At 33.4% G+C, this 21,028-nt stretch overlaps 2 protein-coding genes across 10 annotated transcripts in view; one reads left to right on the top strand and one right to left on the bottom strand.

Moving 5' to 3' along the window:
• The window catches only part of LOC139816202 (protein I'm not dead yet), an 87,133-nt gene extending 79,399 nt beyond the window's left edge, over positions 1-7,734 (bottom strand). The window contains exon 1 of one of the 4 annotated variants that reach the window (XM_071783588.1): positions 7,657-7,734. Coding sequence is in view for 1 of the 4 variants with exons in the window: in XM_071783592.1 (XP_071639693.1) it covers positions 7,599-7,689 (91 nt within the window). In the remaining 3 variants the exon portion in view is untranslated. Of the gene's footprint in view, positions 1-7,509; positions 7,567-7,598 lie in introns of those variants that run through there. The other 3 variants (XM_071783592.1, XM_071783590.1, XM_071783591.1) reach the window with 3 other exon arrangements.
• Positions 1-21,028, top strand: part of Pig-s (phosphatidylinositol glycan anchor biosynthesis class S) — a 198,215-nt gene that overhangs the window by 79,684 nt on the left and 97,503 nt on the right. For 4 of the 6 annotated variants that reach the window (XM_071783599.1, XM_071783600.1, XM_071783594.1 and 1 more), the window contains exons 3-4: positions 17,676-17,842; positions 18,363-18,593. In XM_071783599.1, the coding sequence (XP_071639700.1) occupies positions 17,794-17,842; positions 18,363-18,593 (280 nt within the window). In that variant the 5' untranslated portion in view covers positions 17,676-17,793. The remainder of the gene's footprint in view (positions 1-17,675; positions 17,843-18,362; positions 18,594-21,028) is intronic. The other 2 variants (XM_071783596.1, XM_071783597.1) reach the window with 1 other exon arrangement.

Here is a 21,028-nt window from a genome sequence, read left to right as displayed (position 1 = left end):
TGGCGAAGATCGGTGAAGGGATTACCGATTTCTGCTTAAATAGTGTATAAGATGTACATGTAATTTTATATAGAGTATTATTAAAAGAAGATTGATTTGAATTTTGCGAGGATCGGTAAGAGAGTTACCGATTTCTGCTTAAAAAATGTGTAAGTTATTTGATGGATAGAATATCATTTAAGGAAGGTATTAAATTTGGCGAGGATCGGTGAAGGAGTTACCGATTTTTGCTTAAAATGTTACATATATAAGTTATACATGTAATTTTATATAGAGTATCATTAAGGGGTCATGCGCAGTCAGGAAGCCGAAAAGTAGATGATTTTTTTGCATGAACTATAAGACATGTTTAAAATTGGGTTGGTCTATGTGAGAGAATATATTTTTATGAATGTAACATAATTTTTTTAATAAAAAATATTAATAAATAAAAAAGATACGGCCATCCTTCTGAAAGAAAACTGGTTTTGCGGTGACCACTGCTGCTCGGATCTGGATCATCTGAAATAAAAAATGCGAAAAGATTTATTTAATATATTAAAGTATCCCGTGGACGAATAGTTTTTCGAAATATTGATTTGGGACAAAATGGCGGACGTTCAAAGTTAAAGTTTTGATTTTTATTTTATCGAAAATCAAAACTTTAACTTTGAACGTCCGCCATTTTGTCTCAAATCAATATTCGAAAAACTGTTTGTTCACGAACTAGATACTTTAATATATTAAATAAATCTTTTCGCATTTTTGATTTCAGATTATCCAGATCCGAGCAGCAGTGGTCACCGCAAAACCAGTTTTCCTTCAGAAGGATGGCCGTATCTTTTTTAATTATTAATATTTTTTATTAAAAAATAAACGCGTGGTCGCCACGCGCGTTAGAAGTGAAACTTCTGAAGGCAAGGCTTTGCCATAACTTTTCTGAAATTAATATAAAAACAATGCAACGAAATTAGTCACTCCAAGCCGCCCGCAACTCGAAAATATAGTGTTACACGCAGTTCTCACTATATCCGTCTTGCCAGTGCCGTACGCCTGATCGAATTTTCGTGACGCGTTTTCGAGTCGCAAAATCGAATTTACTTACCGATCCAAAAGGAGTTTCACTTTGTACGCCTGTTGGTCGAATTTTCGTGACACTATTTCGTGACGTTTTTTCGTGTCGCACAATCGAACTTACTACCGTACCAAAGAAGTTTAATTTCGTACGCCTATTGGTCGAATTTTCGTTACACTTTTCGTGTCGCATAATCGAACTTACTACCGTGCCAGAAGAAAAACTGTCTCGCCAACGCCGTACGCCTATTGGTCAAATTTTTGTTACACTTTTCGTGTCGCACAATCGAACTTACTACCGTACCAAAAAAGTTTCATTTCATGCGCCTATTGGTCGAATTTTTGTTACACTTTCCGTGTCGCACAATCGAACTTACTACCGTACCAAAGAAGTTTAATTTCGTACGCCTATTGGTCAAATTTTCGTTACACTTTTTGTGTCGCATAATCGAACTTACTACCGTGCCAGAAGAAGAACCGTCTCGCCAACGCCGTACGCCTATTGGTCAAATTTTCGTTACACTTTTCGTGTCGCACAATCGAACTTACTACCGTACCAAAGAAGTTTCACTTCCGTTACACTTTTTTGTGTCACGAATCGAACTCACTACCGTGCCTAAAAAAGTTTCACTTCAAAAATTATGTTACATTTATAAAAATATATTCTCTCACATAGACCAACCCAATTTTAAACAAGTCTTATAGTTTATGCAAAAAAAATCATCTATTTTTCGGCTTCCTGACTGCGCATGACCCCTTAAAAGAAGGTTGGTATTGAATTTGGCGATAATCGGTAAAAAGGTTCTTTTTTTATACAAAATTTTGAATTTTTGAAAAATGTCTCTGGTAGCTTTAATTACCGCAAATTTTGAGATATTGGGTTATTTTTAATTCTATTATATTCTTCAGTCTTTTCTACCCTTATTTCATATATAATTATTTAAGATTTGGTTGATTAAACCCAGCTTTATACGCGATCAAAGGTCTATAATATTTGGAGAAATGTCTGTGGTTGCTTTAACTTCCGCAAATTTTGAGATATCGGGTTATTTCTAATTCTGTTATATTCTTCAGTTTTTTCTTGAATTTGGCGAGAATCGGTGAAGAAATTATCGATGATTTCTGCTTAAAAAGTGTATAAGATGTACATGTAATTTTATATAGATTATCATTAAAGGAAGATTGTTTTGAATTTTGCAAGGATCGGTGAAGGAGTTATTGATTTCTGCTTAAAAAGTTACATGTATAAGTTATATACGTGTAGTTTTATATAGAGTATTATTAAAAGAAGGTTGGTATTGAACAAAATGGAAATAAGATATATCCGCAATTAGTAGGGATTATTTTAGTAAAAACATTAATTATTTAATTGATCTTTGTAAGAGTATAACAGATATTAGTATAATAGATATTAGTTGCAATAAAGCTTTATCACAATAAAAAAAAGTGTGCAAGTAGAAACTTGCATATTGCTTTCTCATAATTTTTAAGTATGCAAATTATAAATTTGAACATTACTTCCTCACAATTTTTAAGTATGCAAATTATAAATTTGCTTAATCAACATTTTATTTCGCTCATAAAGCTTCCTTTATGAGGAAGCCAAATTAATAAATATCTACTAATAATTATGCATAAAAAACAGGCTTCCTCATAGAGAAAGCTTTATGAGCGAAATAAAATGTTGATTAAGCAATGGTCAAATTTATAATTTGCATATTTAAAAATTGTGAGGAAGTAATGTTAAAATTTATAATTTGCCCACTTAAAAATTATGAGGGAGCAATGTGCAGGTTTCTACTTGCACACTTAAAAACTATGAGGAAGCAATGTGCAAGTTTCTACTTGCACACTTTTTATTTATGCGTTGTTGATGATTAAATTTAAGATTATTGCGAAATATTACACTGAAGAGGGTCTAAACTAAGATCGATGCGTTTGTATTTTGTTTTAATTTATTAAATATTATTTATTATTTACTATAAAATTGGCGTTTTGCTCTTATTTGCCTTAAGTTTGAAATTGATTGTATATCTAGTAAGCGTTATTCTTTTCGCTTAATATTTTAAATTATATAATTTACAGTTTTATATTCTTTTAAGGTAGTTGTATCGCGACAGTATTAGTCAAAAATAATGGTCACACTGCAATACGATAATGTATGAAAACTCTACTTATCTGTGTAAAACTTTTGACTGAGCTTGTACTGTTTTTACTGTTTTCACTCGCGTCAGTAATGTCAGTATACCAGTATGGTTATTTTGAATAAATAGAAGAAATAGAAGCGAAAATGTCTGTTGAACGTTACAAAGGAAGATTAATGAAAAAAAAAGTATTAAAGAAAAGACTTAAAGCCTGAAGGCCGGTTTTCACACGCAATGATTGGTGGCGCCAGGCCGCGCCAGTCGACTAACGCCAGTAAAAATGCAAGTGTAAACACTTGATACAAACTGGCGCTAGTAATGTGGCATTTACTGGCGGTTATTGGCCAAAGCATATAACCTCAAATTTGGAGGTTATATGCTTGCTGTCATTTACTGTGTGTTTAATAAATGTTAAATATTTTCCATATTATACGCCAATCACTGTGTAAATACTTGTGAGTTTGCTAGTCGGTTCTGGCGCCAATGAATGCCAGTCAGTTGGCGCCACTAATCATTGCGTGTGAAAACCGGCCTTTAGCGGCAATGTCTGAACTACATATATATCTAATCTTCATATGCGCAGTGTTGCAAGATCTTTACAGGTTAGCTGTCGTATGCGTACATCGCTATGAGAAATTGTGTACTTTGTGTAACAATTGCTTCAAAACTAAATAGATAAGGGTTTTGTACTTTTGTAAGAATATTTTTACAAGTCTCTTTTGTCATCTCTTTGTTTTTTATTAAAATCCTATGAGTAGTTTGATCGCTACAATTACAAACGTGATATAGGAAGCCGTTTTCGTCCTACGATACATGTAAAAAGTGCTAAGTTTGATTTCCATTATTTCAACTTTGATATAGTCAAGCTTTTTCTACTTGCACGTGTGTGTAGAGCGTGTTTGCATTAATATGCTGTTCAAATTTTAAAAGATTCCTATGAAAATGGGTTTTGTGATACAACTACCTTAAATGTTACTAGGAAATTACAATATATACATATATAACGTTGTAATTAGTTTTCTACATATCGCGACATATTAAATACATATATTTTTAATTCGGTCAAATGTATCATTTTTTTTAATTATTTGAAATTAATTTTTGGATAAGAAATTTGCGTAGCTTTAGAAATAAAAGATTTAATTGCTATCTATGACATCTATTACGACACTATTTAATTAAATCCCATATTGAATTGCACTTTAATTTTATATCGAAAATTAAAAAATTCTAGTTTCAATGTAATGTATCCTAATTCTTCTAATAAAAAACCAGATAATTTATATTTTTTGTATAATTTTTGTACGTCGCATATCATAGGAATTCCTCCTTATAATTATCGATTTGCGAAACGAGTAGAATTGTTTGATTGTTCAGATCTGTGATTCCACATTTTTCATATACAACATATAACACGTTTATTCTTTACATGGAGCGTATTTACAAATTTCCCGGATGATAGATGCGTTTACGTAACATAAAGACGGAGCAGATTAATTGATCTGTTAAATATGCTCAGATGCTACGCTTGTTTTATATGTCAGTTCGTTTAACCCTCATACAGTAGCAATGATAACTTGTAAACGCACATAGAATCTGTCCCACAAAAGCGTTGGCTTGATATCTGGAGTAATAATTATTATTTTCAAAAAATTGTTTTCAAAAACAGCTTTGTTGTATACGTAAAATACTACGACACGTTTACCTAATATTGTATCTAGTCTCCTTTATTTTGAAGTATAGCTTCACAACGTTTCGGCATGTTTTTAGCGAGTTTTTCGGCATATTCGAAGGTAATGAAAAGCCGAGACTTGTTTGTATGCGAAAGTTCAACTGAAGCTTAAGCTTTATGGAAAACATATATTTACGTTGAAGCAATTGCGCCGTATCAGGGAGATATGGAAGTCTTTACCTTCGGAATATGAAAAACTCGTCAAAAACATGCCGAAACATTGTGAAGTTGTACTTCAAAATAAAGGGATACATACAATATTAGGTTATCGCGTCGTATTATTTTACGTATATTGCAAAACTGTTTTTTATTTTTTTAAAAATAATAATTATTTTTCCAGATATCAAGCCAACTTTTTTGTAGGCCTCTACATACATATACGTTTCACAAAATTGCGATAGACCTTTATATCTCTTGTACAATTTAAGAGAATTGAAAAACGAAGATAGCTAAAAAAGAATCTCGCCTATTTTATTAAGTGGTTTTGGGCCATAAATGCACACACACTTTACTTCTATAATGCATTTGTAGAGGAGGTTGGTAGAAATAATAATAACATAGTCTCAAGTCTCAAAAACGTGGGGAAAAATACTTTGGTGATAAATAATTTTCGCATATTACTATGTGTAATAATATCAACTAATTGGCACTAAAAACTTTGCACTATTTATTAAATATCATAATATGTAACATCATAAATATGCAATTTATATGCAAGAGAGTATATTATACAAGCATAAGTTTGTATCTTGAAAAAGACATTTAAAATCAAATATAAGAAAATGGTGCAATATTATAAATTATAATATTAAAATATTAATGAAAAAAATAAAAAATAGAAAAATAAAAAAAGAAAGATAAATAAAATATAAAATATAAGTAAAATCAAGAGACACGGTGTCTCGCGCCAAGTACACGCAAAGCGAGACCGTACCGTGACTCTTTTACGCGACGCGATGAGTTGTAAGTAACCGAGATTTTGAGATCTTGATAATGATTGAACGGATCGAGTTCTAAGTAGGCTCAATCGATAGCTTGGTCGATTTATATAATAAAAGTGTTTTTATTTTTCTTCTACGTGCCCTACGAGCGGAGATATTACGATGCAAAGTCCGAAATGTAAATATTTCGATTAAGATACGTCGTTATTATTATCGTCGTCATCGCCCTAAAAAATTGTTGTCCCTTTCATTTTTTCGACACTATGCGGCGCTAATATCGCTTCTGATGATAAACCGTGCGCGCGTTATTTTCGACCTAACAGATAAATCAGATCGATATGTATGACTTATGACTTATCGGCTAGGATAGAAAGATATCAAGGCTGTAAAAAAACTTGGCGCTGCTAGACTTCGAAATTTAATAAAGTATTATACTAAAATTTTTGATTAAATAAAAAAACAATAAACATAATTTAGGGAAGAATACGATGGGAGTAAAAAAAGCAGTGCCAAGTTTTTTTTACAAGAAAAATTTATTTATTTTATTTTCATTAAATATTTTTATTTTGTACTGTTACCTTTTTAATTCTTTGTGATTAAAATGGTTCTTTGTAATATTATAATTTTGTTCAGGAGAATTAAAGCTACTACCACTTGGGTTGGAATAGGAAGACCCTTGGATGGAAACACAAAGAGATATGTACCACTTGGGTTTTAAAAGTAGTTGCACAACAATGTGTATAATCCACACGCGCAGCACATGTATATGAAAAGAAATCGCCAACGTCCGAAGCGGGCATGGTGCTTAAGAAGAAGTTGCACAACAATTATTTTTCAAAGCAATATATATATTCTCTTTGTAATTGGCGCAATTTAAAGATTTCACATCTTTTTTTGAAATACATGTCACTTGGGTTGAGTTAGGTAACACAAATTTATGATATAATAATTTTCTTAAGGAGAAATTGAAGCTACTACCACTTAGGTTGGATTTTTGGATTTATACATATCACTTAAGTTGAGTTAGGTAACATAATTTTGTGATATAATAATATATTTTTTAATTTACCACATTGCGCGTGTACTTGGCGTCTTTTTTTACTTTTTTCAAAAAAGGTAATTTTGTACTGATAAATAATACATAAGGTAAGATAAAAAAAGATTATCGAATGCCGCTAGATTTTATATTATATAATATAAATAATCTTCTTAAAATTGATAATTTGTTGAATAAGGAATGAAAATTTTACAATACTAGATGCTTGCTATAATTTTTAAATAATACTTACGATCTTGCCAACTCACATTCACATTCACAACGATAAATATCTGTTCACCTCCAGAACGAATGTGGCAAGATTTAATTGTTTCGAATTTGATAATTCGCGTTTGATATGTAGTACGGTAACATATACCTAATCAAACATTTGTTTTCAATTTTACGAAATTTTGCATTTAATTAAACATAAATTTAGATTAAATTTATTATTATGGATATTTTTTTATTTTTACTACCCATTTTTGTACGTATTTTTCTCTAAAAGAACTCAATTTGTTAATATTATTCATATTTTCTCGAAAACTCTTTTTAATGGGAAAAAAGTCTTGTTTTTAAGCGCATTATTAGTACTCAACATACTTATTAATTGTTATATAACTTGATATCGCGTCATCTAGCCTCATCATAATTCAATTGTTTTTTTAATCTTTCGCTATTGGCACAGTTACCGGATCTCGTTATGGAATTAGTGATTGTCGAAAGTGACTCGTATTCAGATGATCTTACAATCACGTTGTCACATGGCCGCAAACTTAACATTGAACTGATGTTTCGTCATACCCGTACAGCAGAATACTGACGACCAAATTGGATCTGGTTCAATTTTATCTCGAAGGTTAAGAGAGCGGGAAAAGCGTTTGTTGCCTTCGTAGATGAGAATCAGTGAACTATTTTAAAATGTATCTCAAAAATTTAGATTTAAAAATTCAATTTTTAGTATGTTATTATTTAAGGAGTAAATTGGATTTAAGGAATTATATATATCTAGAAGATCAACAGAATATATATCAATTTTTGTGAATTTTTATGACAAATATAAAAATAATGAATAAGTACATTTTTTGGCAAACAAAAATATGTAATATAAAATAGACAATAATGTAAAGTGTATCAAAAAATATCAAAAAATGAAGAAGTAACAACAATCTTTGAGAATGCTGTCAGCTTATATAGTATCAGACATAATTTTACTGTTTATTTGAAACAAAAAACTAAATTAATTTTTGAAGTAGATGAAAAAACATGATTTTTATGCTAGCCATTTTCAAAAGAATATTAATAATATCAAATTTTGTAGAATAGCAGTAACTTAAAATTGACATTTTGATTTTTAATATTGAAAAAAGGCATTAAAAATGTAAAAAAAGCGCAAAGTATATTTTTTATTTTAATAAAAATAGTATCTACTATTTAATAAAAATCTACGGCAATCTACGCAAAACTTAATATATGTTAAATGATGAATAGATAGTGTTCTTTAGCTTATTATTCAAAAAATGATTAAAAAACAAGGAAAAAGACTAAATATATAAATGTCATAAAAAAGAGTGAAATAAAAATGTTATACCAAGTATATTTAGGACAACAAGTAATAGCTTGTAAAATATATTTTTTACACGAGGTTACATTTAAAATAATATTGTATAATATTTTAAGAAATTCCTTTCTATAATTGCATTAGACATTAGACAGAGAATGTTAACATATCGGATGAGGAAGACATTGAAAATGTAGGGAAAACATGTACAGAATGATCCCTTTAAGGGATAAATTAATTAATGGTATGGAATAATGTGTTTTTATTTAAATCTTTAATGGTCTTTGGTTTAGTGGTTATCTAACTACAATTAATTGAAACAGAGTTTTGAATTAATGCTGCTAGGTATGTATATACAGGTATACATATATATATATATATATATATATATATATATATATATACCTGTTATTATAATATATATGTATATATTATAATTAACATAATTAAAATTTGAACATAAAATTAAATTAAAAATTTTGAACATTAGATAAAACTATAAATGTCGAGTAAATAAAAATTATAAAATTATTAAAAAAATGAAATAAAATAAAAAAAAAATTATAGAAGTATAAAATTATAAAATAATAAATAGGTGAGGGATTATTTTGTCTCAAATGACATTTCGATATTAAAATCTAACCTAAAATTAATTAAGCCGGCAATCAAATCACTACAAAAACATAACTTATTAATAGCTTACAGCACATTGGTGCGCGTTTTGCTGCTGATATATTCGTTGCGCGCTGTTCTGCAGGCTGCTAAGATGGTAATGCTGCTGATTTTTGCTTCATATATGAATATTTGGCATTCAGACCTGAGAAGGTTTCTAAAAAAATATATATATAATTACAAGAAATGTCAAATCTGTCAATATTTATTTGAATTATATTTACTTTGAATAGGAAAACAAAGTAATAAATACTATAAAGGATTATTAAGAACAAATTACGTTTTAAAAAACACCTTAATTGATATATAATTTGTATAATACTTTTGGAGCACGTCTCAAAATTTCCATAAAAGCATTAATTACATTATGTCTAATTTTAAATTTAAAAGCGATAACGGTTGCATTTCTTTTTGCTCTTCAATATCAACAAAATCTTTGTCATCTGTGACCACTTCTAAAGAGTTATGTACTTCATCTGACAAAAATTCTTTATTATTATTGCCACTAAAGTTTGGCAAATACTAATTGATATAAGTCTGATCATTACTAAAAGAAGGTGATGTTGAAACTAATGATTGATCATTTTAATTTTCAATTCGGCATTCTTTTATACGTTCGGCCGATGATCCAAAATCAGTCACACCACTTAACAATTCTAGCAACAAATAATCTTTTTCCGTTTTTTCTTGTGCTAATTTGTCTCTTATGCCTCGAAGAAATATCACGGTTACTTCCCTTTTCCATAATATTACAAAAATTATTTATTATTATGTAACCTCTATAAAAATAACACAATTAAATACACATTTAGTTGTACAGCAGTTACATACAATCGTATGAAAATTTAAATCTATTACAAAATAAGAACTTACTTTTGACTTATTATTTAATTTAAATTATTTTTTCTATATAATTTAACCCTCAGTTACCTAACCAGGGTCTAAGACCCTGCACGTTTTTAAAACTCGCGTCCTTTTTGAACGCGCAGTGGGGGGGGAGACTCCGGACCAGGGGGGAAAAAGTTTGAAAGTTCTAGTACTAGCCTGTCCACTTGCAAGAGTCCGTTCGTTCGAAGCAGCCGCAGCAGAAAGTGAAAAGTGGAACGATAGGATCTCTCAGACCCTGGTGAGGTAACAGCTTGACAAAAACAATATTTGTGAAAATACAAAGTATATAAGTAAATCTTATAAAAACAGTGTAGTTATGCAATATAATGATGGAAAAAATTGTCTGTGTTGCATAAAAAGTAAAATATTGGATTTTATTGGTTTATAGAATCAAATAATACCTAGTTTTTCATGTGTCTATTTTTAATAAGTAAAGTATTTTTTCATGCATTTTTATTGCATTTATTCAACATTTTTACAGATTTTATACAAAAAAGAAACATGAATTTTTATCTCTTCATAGCCGCCATTTTGTATTAGTCATATAAAACTTTTTGAAAAATATTTTGTTATTCTTCTACATATTTATATTTTATGTCCAACGTCGCAAGTTTTACTATTTAAAAAAAAGTCTGTTTTTTAGAGACAATAATATTTGATCGATTTTCTTCAAAATCATGAAATTTTACTTTGCAAAACAAATATACTTTTTGGAACCAATCGTTATGACACTAATTTCTTCTTAAAGTACAACTCTTGACCTTTTGAATTATGTATTATTGTTGTGAGCGGGGATGAAATAACGTACACACCAGATCCATTGAACAGAAGGAAGTGAATATCTATATTGTAATACGGAACGAGTAGGTAGGATACAGGATATATACGCACGGTACAACGTGAATCAAAGTATAGCGCCGGATTCAAATACAGACTTAAATGCATTCACACTCTCTAACGCGCCTCCTTGAATGCATTTCATTTAATGTTTGTTTCTTAAACCTAACAATTTCGTTAGTTTCGCATGTTTCGGCTTCGGGAGAGCCTTAGTTAAGATATCCGCAATCATGTCATCAGTTGCCACGTGTTTAATAATAATATCTCCTTGATTTTGCATGTCCCTGATGAAATGGTGGCGAATATCAATATGCTTAGTCCGCTGACTTGTACAAAAATTTTTGCTTAAACTAATAGCACCGTTACTGTCAGAATTTATTATAACACTATAATCGCGCTTCCCAAATATTTCGTCCGACAGATTTCTAAGCCATTTAGCCTCCTGACATGTGAACGACAACGCGATGTATTCGGCTTCGACCGTCGATAGTGCCACTGTTTGTTGCTTTTTGCTATACCAAGAAATGGCCGATCCGTTTAACATGAATACGCTGCTACTTATGGATTTTCTGTCTTTTATATTATTTCCCCAATCCGCGTCACTAAAACCTATTAGATTATGTTTTCGCTCTTTGCTATATTTTATGCACATATCCGACGTACCTTTTAGATAACGGAATATCCGCTTAAAGGCGGTCCAATGAATATTACGTGGTTCTTTATTAAACCGACTGACTATATTTACCGCCAACGATATACCGGGCCTTGTTATCTGCGCGACATAAAGTAACGATCCTACCGCTTTTAAGTATCGCTGTCTAAATTCTTCGGTAATTTCTTCATTATTCGAGTTATCCTGAGTGACCTCCTCATTGAGATTGACGTGCGGATCTGCCGGGGCTCCAACTGGATTACAGTCTTCCAGTCCAAATTCTCTAAGTTTCCTGTTTGTGTATTCTCGTTGTGTTAGACTTATTTCATTTTTTAAATTATCCTGGTGTATCTCGAATCCCAAGAATTGTTTAGCTTTTCCGAGGTCTTCTATTTCAAAATTTTTGTGTAGATAATCTTGTAATTTCTTTCTTTCCTTTTCGTCTCTTGTCAGGATTATTATATCGTCTACATATACAGCTACAATTATCATGTTTTCTTTTGCTCCTTTTACGTATATGCAAGGATCTGCTTTTAATCTTCTTAGTCCATATGACGTTAGTTTTCCATCTAATTTTTCGTTCCAAGCTCTATCACTTTGCTTGAGACCGTAAATAGCTTTATTTAACTTCCATATCTTCCTTTGACTTTGACCTTTATGAATGTCTTCGGGTGGCCATAGATATATCTCTTTTTTTATTTCGCTGTTCAGATAAACCGTATTGACATCCATCTGTGTCGCCGTCCATTTTTCTGCAGCTGCTGTTGCCAATAGGAACCTGATCGTCTCATACCTGACGACTGGGGAGAAAATATTTTCATAGTCTTGCCCATAGATCTGCGAGCACCCTTTGGCTACCAGACGAGCTTTAAATCGTGGTTCAGACTCGTTTCCTTTTTTTTTTTGGAATACCCATCGAGTATTTATCGGTTTTATTCCATCCGGTGGATCCATTTCGCACCATGTTTTATTCTTTTTTAAAGCTTTAAACTCTTCTTGGATCGCATATTTCCATTTCTCACATTCCAAGCTGTCCATAGCTTCTTCGTATGTATTAGGGACTTCTGAATTCTCTTCGATTACCAAATATGACACGTAATCCGGTTTCGTCACCGGTTTCCATTTTCGTTCTGATCTACACAAGGTCGTTCCTGTTGACAATTGTGCGTTTGCTTCCGCATTATCTCTGCATATTACTTGTTCTCGTGTTCCTTCGTTAGAGGCTTCCTCGAAAACGTCATCTTCCGATGGATCTTCTATCGTGTCGTCATCATAATCGTGTCCCGTTTCTTCTTGCGATTGTAGTTCCGAGTTCTCCTTTACAATGTAATTTATTGTGTCTTCTATCTCTTTTTGTTTTGTAGTTTCGACTCTCTGTTTCTCTCGAAAAATTACATCTCTACTTACAGTAATTTTCCGCGTCTTAACATCAATAAGTCTATAGCCTTTTGTATGTTCCTCGTATCCAACAAATGTGAGCTCATTCGCCTTAGGATCCCATTTGTCACGTCTCTCTCGTGGAATGTGTACCCAGACTCTGCATCCAAAAACTCGAAGATGTTCTACGTTTGGCGGTTTTCCAGTCCAAAATTCTTCTGCTGTTTTATCTCTCAGAATACTCTCAGGACTTCTATTCAGTAAATATACTGCCGTCGCTGTCGCTTCCGCCCAATACTCCTTTGGAAGACTTGCATCTATTAACAGACATCTCGCGCGGCTCTACAATGCTACGATTCGCTCGTTCTGCTAACCCGTTCTGCTGTGGATTATAAGGTACAGTAGTTTGATGTGCAATACCATATTTATGCAATACAATCTTAAATTCTTTACTAATATATTCACGCGCATTGTCCGTTTTTAACGCTTTAATTCTTTTTTTGGTTTGTGTTTCCGCGAATGTCTTAAATTTAATAAATGCTTCGAATGCCTCACTTTTGTGTTTAATAAAATATACAAACTTTTTTCTGCTGTAGTCGTCTATAAATGTAATAAAATATTTTGCTCCGCCTATTGAATCTCGCAACATCGGACCGCAAATATCTGAATGAACTAAATCTAATAAATTTTTAGCTCGCTTACCACTAGACGGGAAGGGTTTCTTACTAATTTTCCCTTGTACGCATACATCGCACGCTTCTTCGTTTCTATCGAAGTCTCTCATTTGGTCTCCATGGTCCTTGGCTAAACGCTCCATTCCACGTTTTCCAGGATGACCCAATCTTCGGTGCCAGATGCTTCCTCGTCTTGTTTCTTCCACCGTAGCGTAAACCCGTTCTGACATCAGATTTAGCTTATAGACGCCCCTGTACGTACTCGCTGTAGCTAACAAGTTTTCATTTGAGTCTGCGATCGAACAACCAAACTTTGTTATCTTGATTCGATGATTCTTTGCCGCTATCTTCTGCGCTGATAACAGGTTGGCTGCTAAGCCCGGTATGTATAGAACGTCATCGATTCTGATTCGCTGCTTCCTTCCTTTGTCCAGCGTTGTGATCTCTGCAGTTCCGATCGCTTCTGCTCTCATCTCGCCATGATTTGCCGCAGTTACTTTCTTGTCGCACTTCTTTGTTTCCTTCAAACAGATTGCATTCCCTGTCATGTGCGATGACGCACACGAATCGAGATACCATTCGTTGATTTTGGTATTTTCTTGTCTAAACGTAGCAAATGCTTTATCGGTCGAATCTGTTTTATTTTCCGCATCCTTCTTTGGTTTGTAACGACACTTTGCAGCAAAGTGGCCTGGTTTGCCACATGTAAAGCACTTCCTCAGCTTATTTTTATCCTTTGCAGTTTTCTTCTCTGCTTTAACGTATAGTGCTGCTTCCGTCCCTTAATTGTTGTTGTTCAACCTTGCACTTAACTTCTTGCAGTAGCTTCGTCCGCATCGAATCCGTTGTAATAGGTGTGCTGGAACTCTCTAGGCCCATTATCATTGGCCTATACTCCTCTGGTAATCCAGATAATAATAGCGCGCCTACCATCTCGTCCTTAACCTCAAAATCAAGCTCTTTGAGGCTATGTGCGGTAATCGTAATACGATTGACATACTCTTCTATAGATGCGCAATCCACTAACCTCGTTGACGTCAGGTTGCGCAAGAGGCCCACCTTCCTCGTTAAGCCTTTATCCTCGAAGGCGTTTTTCAGACGGTTCCATGCTTCCTTCGGTGTGTCAGCGTCTTGTATGTGTCCATAGTTCTGCTTCTTTATGGATAATATAATTTTCGCTCGTGCCTTCGACATCTTTTTTGTATCATTGACGTACTCCGGCTTTTCTAGAACGCATCCCCACAGATCTTCCGCTTCCAGGCATGCTCGCATCGCAAACTTCCAGGACGAGTAATTTTCTCGGCCGACTAACTTTTCGATGTGTCCAAGACTATAGCTTCCCGAATCTTCTACGGACTTGGCCATCTTTCTTTGTCTTCCCACGCTCAAGATTTCGTGCCGCTTTTCGCGTTCGGGATTTCGTGTTTCTAACCTTCTTAGCTCAGCGCTCGTTGCTTTCTCCACACGTGCTTCGCCACACGTACAAGCAATGTGATTAACTCGGTATTTGCCCTGGGCCCATAACCTGTTGTGAGCGGGGATGAAATAACGTACACACCAGATCCATTGAACAGAAGGAAGTGAATATCTATATTGTAATATGGAAACGAATAGGTAGGATACAGGATATATACGCACAGTACAACGTGAATCAAAGTATAGCGCCGGATTCAAATACAGACTTAAATGCATTCACACTCTAAAATTATAAAACAATAAATCTACTACCACTAATATCCTTCTTCTCTCACTTTAATCCTTTGGACCAACGGCTTAACGTCTCTTTCCGAAAGACGGAGCCCAGTTTTCTCCGCACAAGAACCTATCTTGCACGGAGGGGCGCAGCTATCGGAAAAACATTCCATGCTTCATGACTCTAGTGGACTCGAACCTGGTTCCTCAGATTACGAGTCTGGCACTCTACCACTAGACCACACTGCCGTCCTAAGTTTCACATACATTTTGACATGATTATACATATATAAGTTTATATAATTTATATATAAAGTGTACATAATATATAAGAATTAAACATTTATCCATGTAGATTATATATGATTATATATAACCATGTATAAACTTGAATTCGGATTATCTGGATAGATGGCATCCGATAGGATTTATTTTTCGTATTTAAAATTTGACAAACAGTGGTATAAGAATGGTATCAAGAGACACGGCAGTATCTCACGCCAAGCAGCGCCAAGTTATATGTAAATCATTTCACTTTTGATTCTAGCTTTTGAAAAAATATACACTTAATTTATCAATGCTTTATTCCTTAATCGAAGTTAACAGAATTCTTTTTTAATATTTATTGATTATATATAATTATATATATTTAGATATATATAATCTCATTATATATGTACATATATGATTATATATGATTACATCTAATCCCCTTCCCAATAAATATTTTATATACAATAAAACCCAAAAAAGCCTAATTTGTTATATATAATTATATGTGGTTATATATAATTATATACGATTATATCGAGCCATTTTTATATATAATTATATCTAATGTCGATTTTATATAAACATATATGATTATATCTGATCATTTTTTCTCGGGATTTTATTAAATATGTATCAACTATGTGTTTAATACATTTATACATTATATAATATATATGCGCAGTATACTTGCTATGTATTTCAATTTTAATATTGCATATCTGTTGCGTTAATTACGTATTTAACACGTTATATTTGATATAAAATAAAATGAAATGAAAATGCAATATTGTTACGTATTTAAGGTTTCTGGCCTCCTGGGTACTTGTCGCGGCCATGTTGGAATGTGACGTCAGAAGCGAGAAATGACACGTTGAAAATTTTTGCATGGTATTTCCAAATAAAAAGATATTTGCTTAAAATAACACTACAAATCACTTCAGCACATTTCAAAAATACTCCGAGTTGCATCCCTTTCCCTTGACAGTTATTAAACATCCGTAAAACGAATGTGAAACGTTACAGGCTTATGTGCAGGCGCATGACTAGGTTGTGTATTACATTCATTTTACGGCTATTTATTAACTGTCAAGGGAAAGGGGTAGACCCAACCTGAACTCGGAGTATTTTCGAAGTGTGCTAAAGTGATCTGAAGTGTTATTTTATGCAAATACCTTTTTATTTGGAAATGCCATGCAAGAATTCTCAACGTGTCAAATTTCAACGTTTCTCACTTCTGACGTCACATCTCACGAGATGTCGGGAAAGAGCCCAGGAGCCTTAATATATATTTGTAATGAAAAGTGCTGTGTGGCTTAATATCTTAAAGTGGGGTACTACAATTTTTCCAACCCTCTATTTTATTATTCTCAACCCTTTGAGGTATGTACGAACGAAAAGAAAGGTGGTATAAACCGAGCTTAATTTAATGCATATTTGAAAAAATTTGTTTCTTAATGTCGGATGCTAGGTTCACATAAGTAGTAAGAACAGTAGGTTCACTTTGAGGCGGCACCTTTGATCTAGAGGCTACACACTCGCCATGTTGTTAATTGTGCACAGGCCATAATTTGAATGACAACAGATGCTGGTTAAAATGTTTAATATGTCTAACATATTTAATATGTCTAATTGTCAAATATGATTTCAAGAGCTGTCACGAAAAGAATTAATAAAACATTTAATGCTATTCAAATACAATTTAATATAATTATTTATGAATTAATCTGGACGGTTATTAATAGTTAGCAAATTTAAAAGAAATATACGTAATGGAAATGTAAAATAATAAACATATGAATGAAAGCAAGAAAGATAATACACATATGAATATGAAAAAGCAAGAAAGAATTATAAGAAAATATAATGAGAATCAAATTATTTTTATAATATGTTATATATTTAAAAATTTATTATTTTTTGTTATATGTACAAAATTTTAAAAGAAACATCCGATGTGATGGAACTACAATACGTACAGCTTACAACTGCTGGGCTGCGGTCCAATTCACGCTCACAGCGCTGAAAGCATCGCTCTATCTTCGTTTGGTATTCGATGATGCTTACAACGCTGTAAACTGTAAACGTGAATCGGACCGCAGCAGTGAACAGCTGTTTAACAGCCGCCGTATTCTTGATTATGCAGTTCGGTCATGCACGAGAGACAACCGTTAGCACCATTTTCCACGGAGTGAACCTACTGTTTTTACTTATACTGTACCCTCAGTGAGCATAAAGAGCGAGCTCTATGCTGGTTCGCGGCGATGCATTGTGCAGGAAGTAGTACCGGGCGGTACGGCGAGACGGAAGCAGGTATCGTACACTTATCACTACGCGATCACATGAATCTGCGACAACACTTAACATAAAATAGCAACAATGTTTAACGCAATTACACTCACAAATATTTAACGCGAACGATGGATACGGGATACGGACGCCCACGCAAAATGCAAGACGCTATGCGGTACGCGAGCAGATACTCTCAACGTGAACAACGAGAACACACCACAACACTAATTCTCCGGCGACACGCGCACACCTTCTATAGAATGCAACACACGAACACCAGGCGCGAAACGTGAACGTTCCAGAAACGCAACGTTCCTAAAAAACAATTACACACTTTCTTTCAGAAAGTTACACCCCTATCCTTAACTCATTCTGCATAAATATAGTATACACATATGCATACATATACACACATATAAATTATTATAATATGTATAATGTACATACATAATTTATTCATAAAAATATTTGTATACTTTAATATTTAATATAATGTAATTGTACGCATAATTTTGAAATATTATGTCATTTTATATTACAGAAAAATACAGAGTGTACGCGAGCGTATCGTTCGCAGTATTATTATTGGGGATTGGCGTACCTCTCTGGTGGCACACTACAACGGTGCCTCGTGTTACACTTCCTTATGCCGGAATTGATGAATTATCGCAACTGGACATTAGAATTACTACAAAGATTACTGTCGCGGCGCTCTCACACAATCGTGCCGAGTTGTTCGCACGTGAAATCAGGCGAACGTTTGTAAACGCTGGTAAGTGAGAACGGAATGTGAAGAATTTATAAGTGACAATTTATTGCTATGATATTGTACATTGCCTGAAAAGATTCTAATAACTTTAATGATTGATAAGAATGGTTCTCAAAATATTTTAAATGCTAGACTTCAAATCATTGTAAAAATCAATGTTGTTGCGACTTTTTCTTTCTCCGATGATGATAAAATCCATAAAATTTATACGGTGATTTTGTTCCATTTCAAATGTGAATTGCAGTCTGCCATATGATATGAAATGAAAATGTCAATTACTTCTTTCTTATTTTTGAGGGTTACAAGTACAAGATCATCTACATATGTATTTGTAATAAAAAAGTAGATATAACCCGATTTTATATAGTGCTTTATTTTGTAAATAATATCTTGTAAATATCTTGTATCTATATCTTGTAAAATTATATCAGTTATGATTGATGATAGGGTGAGCATCCCATAGAAATGTCAAACATTTGATAAGTTAATTGTGTCGTTAAAGGTGAAAAACGTTGACGAAAAAATGAATCTGACTGTTATTAAAAACTTGTTTACTGACATTTTTATGTGTTTCTTAATGTAAGATCATCTATTTTTAACCTATTTATTGCTAGTTCAATAACATTTGAGAAACAACGTCTAGCGACGATAGTCTTATTGCAACCTAAAAATCCTGCAATCATAGACGTATATAATAGACTGAACATTGCCATTGGTGATTTGTAGGCAAGATCTAAAGGACAGAGATATTAGCCCAGTAAAATGACAAAATTTGGAGGAAATAATACTGACTGGGCTGAAACTTTGTAAACAGGCTTGTTTTAGGGTACTATTTAACATATTAAAAGTCCCCACAAGTAGACGCTACGTTGCGGGCAGGAGAGGGTCCAAAAGGTCTAAAAAAAACAGTTTTTCGCAAATAACTCGGAAAATATCAACTTTACGGAAATTTATGTAGATATAAAAATTGTAGCTTACAAAATTTCGCACAATTTCGTTTTTTTATTCAAGTCTGTACGACCAAATGGAGCAGAGATAGAATTTTTTTAAACATCGGTTTGCGACGTAACGAAAACGCGTACGCGCGTCGCGCATTTTTTGCTAATATCTCGAAAATGGACTCTCAAATCTAAAAATGTTTAAAATAAAAGTTGTAGAGAATCTAATTACGAACAATTTCGTGTTTTATTCATTTCTGTACGGTCCAAATTCGCCGAGTTATTAATTAAAAGACAATTTTATTTTATGTTGATAGTGGATGTTTTGCATGTAAAAATCAGTATTAACTCTGAAAGTATAGGTCGTACACATATAGTATGTATAATGAAAGTTAAAGAGAATAAAATTTTAAACATGTTGATGTATGCATGAATCCATTTTGGTGAAGATAGTTTGAAGTTAAGAGCAAAAAACATGCAAAAATGTCATTTTTGAGTTCATTTTGGAAAATAACTTTTTCTGATTAGTTGGAGGCAGTAATGTTATGTATTTTTCTTGAAGATATTTTAATTATCTTTAAAATAAGACGTCGTAGACCTTTTTTCATTGAAACGTTGATGAGTGCTGTAAAATGTTTGATTGAGGATCCCAATTCTTACTGTAAATGGGAATGTTACTTTTAATAATTATCGTTTCACCGGTATTCACGAAGGAATTTGCAGGACGACCTCGACAACGTGACGCGGGTGTTATGATACCGCTTATTACGAAGGAAAACGAGGGTGGTGTTGAGGGGAAAAGAAGACAAGGATAAATAACGCTTATTTAATATATATTTCACTTTTACATCTCCGCGAAGTCCATTGCACGGACTTACGAATTACGAACCGATACGCCGGGATACGATTACAAAGGCATGAGCCCTCCGACGCACGTCCGATCTCCTCGGAGATTGGTTCAGAACTCTGTCGTCTCTCTGTGCCGAAATCAGCAAGCGGGGCATTCTTCTTAAGATGCTTTATAATTGCTTGGATACACTTGGTTTTATCTTCCAATAGCATTAACCCGTAGTTTCGAGCCTCTTCTTGAAGTGCTTCTAAGGAGAGCTTCTCTAAACGGGCGCGGATTTTCGTTGCTTCCATCGTTCAGTTCTTCTTACGCGCGCTTGTAGCACACTGAGATCACGTGACGGGAGCGTGACGAGATCGTGACGAGAGCGCGACCACGCGATCGAAACTCACGTATATTTGAACGTTATTCTTCACACAACACTTATCTTTGCGACGGTGAAACGGAAACGAGAGTATTGTATGCACAGACCTCTCGGTGGAAGGTACTAAAATATCGTCAGGATACTTCGAGGGCAGAAGACACAGGGATACCGTGGCGGACGCCAACTCTCGAACCGTCTATTGAGACGCGAGCACAAATGACCACACTCACGGTTAATGTTAATCCCACTTCTGAGCTGGTGAGGCCGTCAGGAACGCGAAATTATG

The sequence above is a fragment of the Temnothorax longispinosus genome, chromosome 7, assembly GCF_030848805.1.
Source record: "Temnothorax longispinosus isolate EJ_2023e chromosome 7, Tlon_JGU_v1, whole genome shotgun sequence".
NCBI lineage: Eukaryota > Metazoa > Arthropoda > Insecta > Hymenoptera > Formicidae > Temnothorax > Temnothorax longispinosus.
Note: the sequence above shows the minus strand (reverse complement) of the source record. Positions and strands in the feature narration are given on the sequence as shown.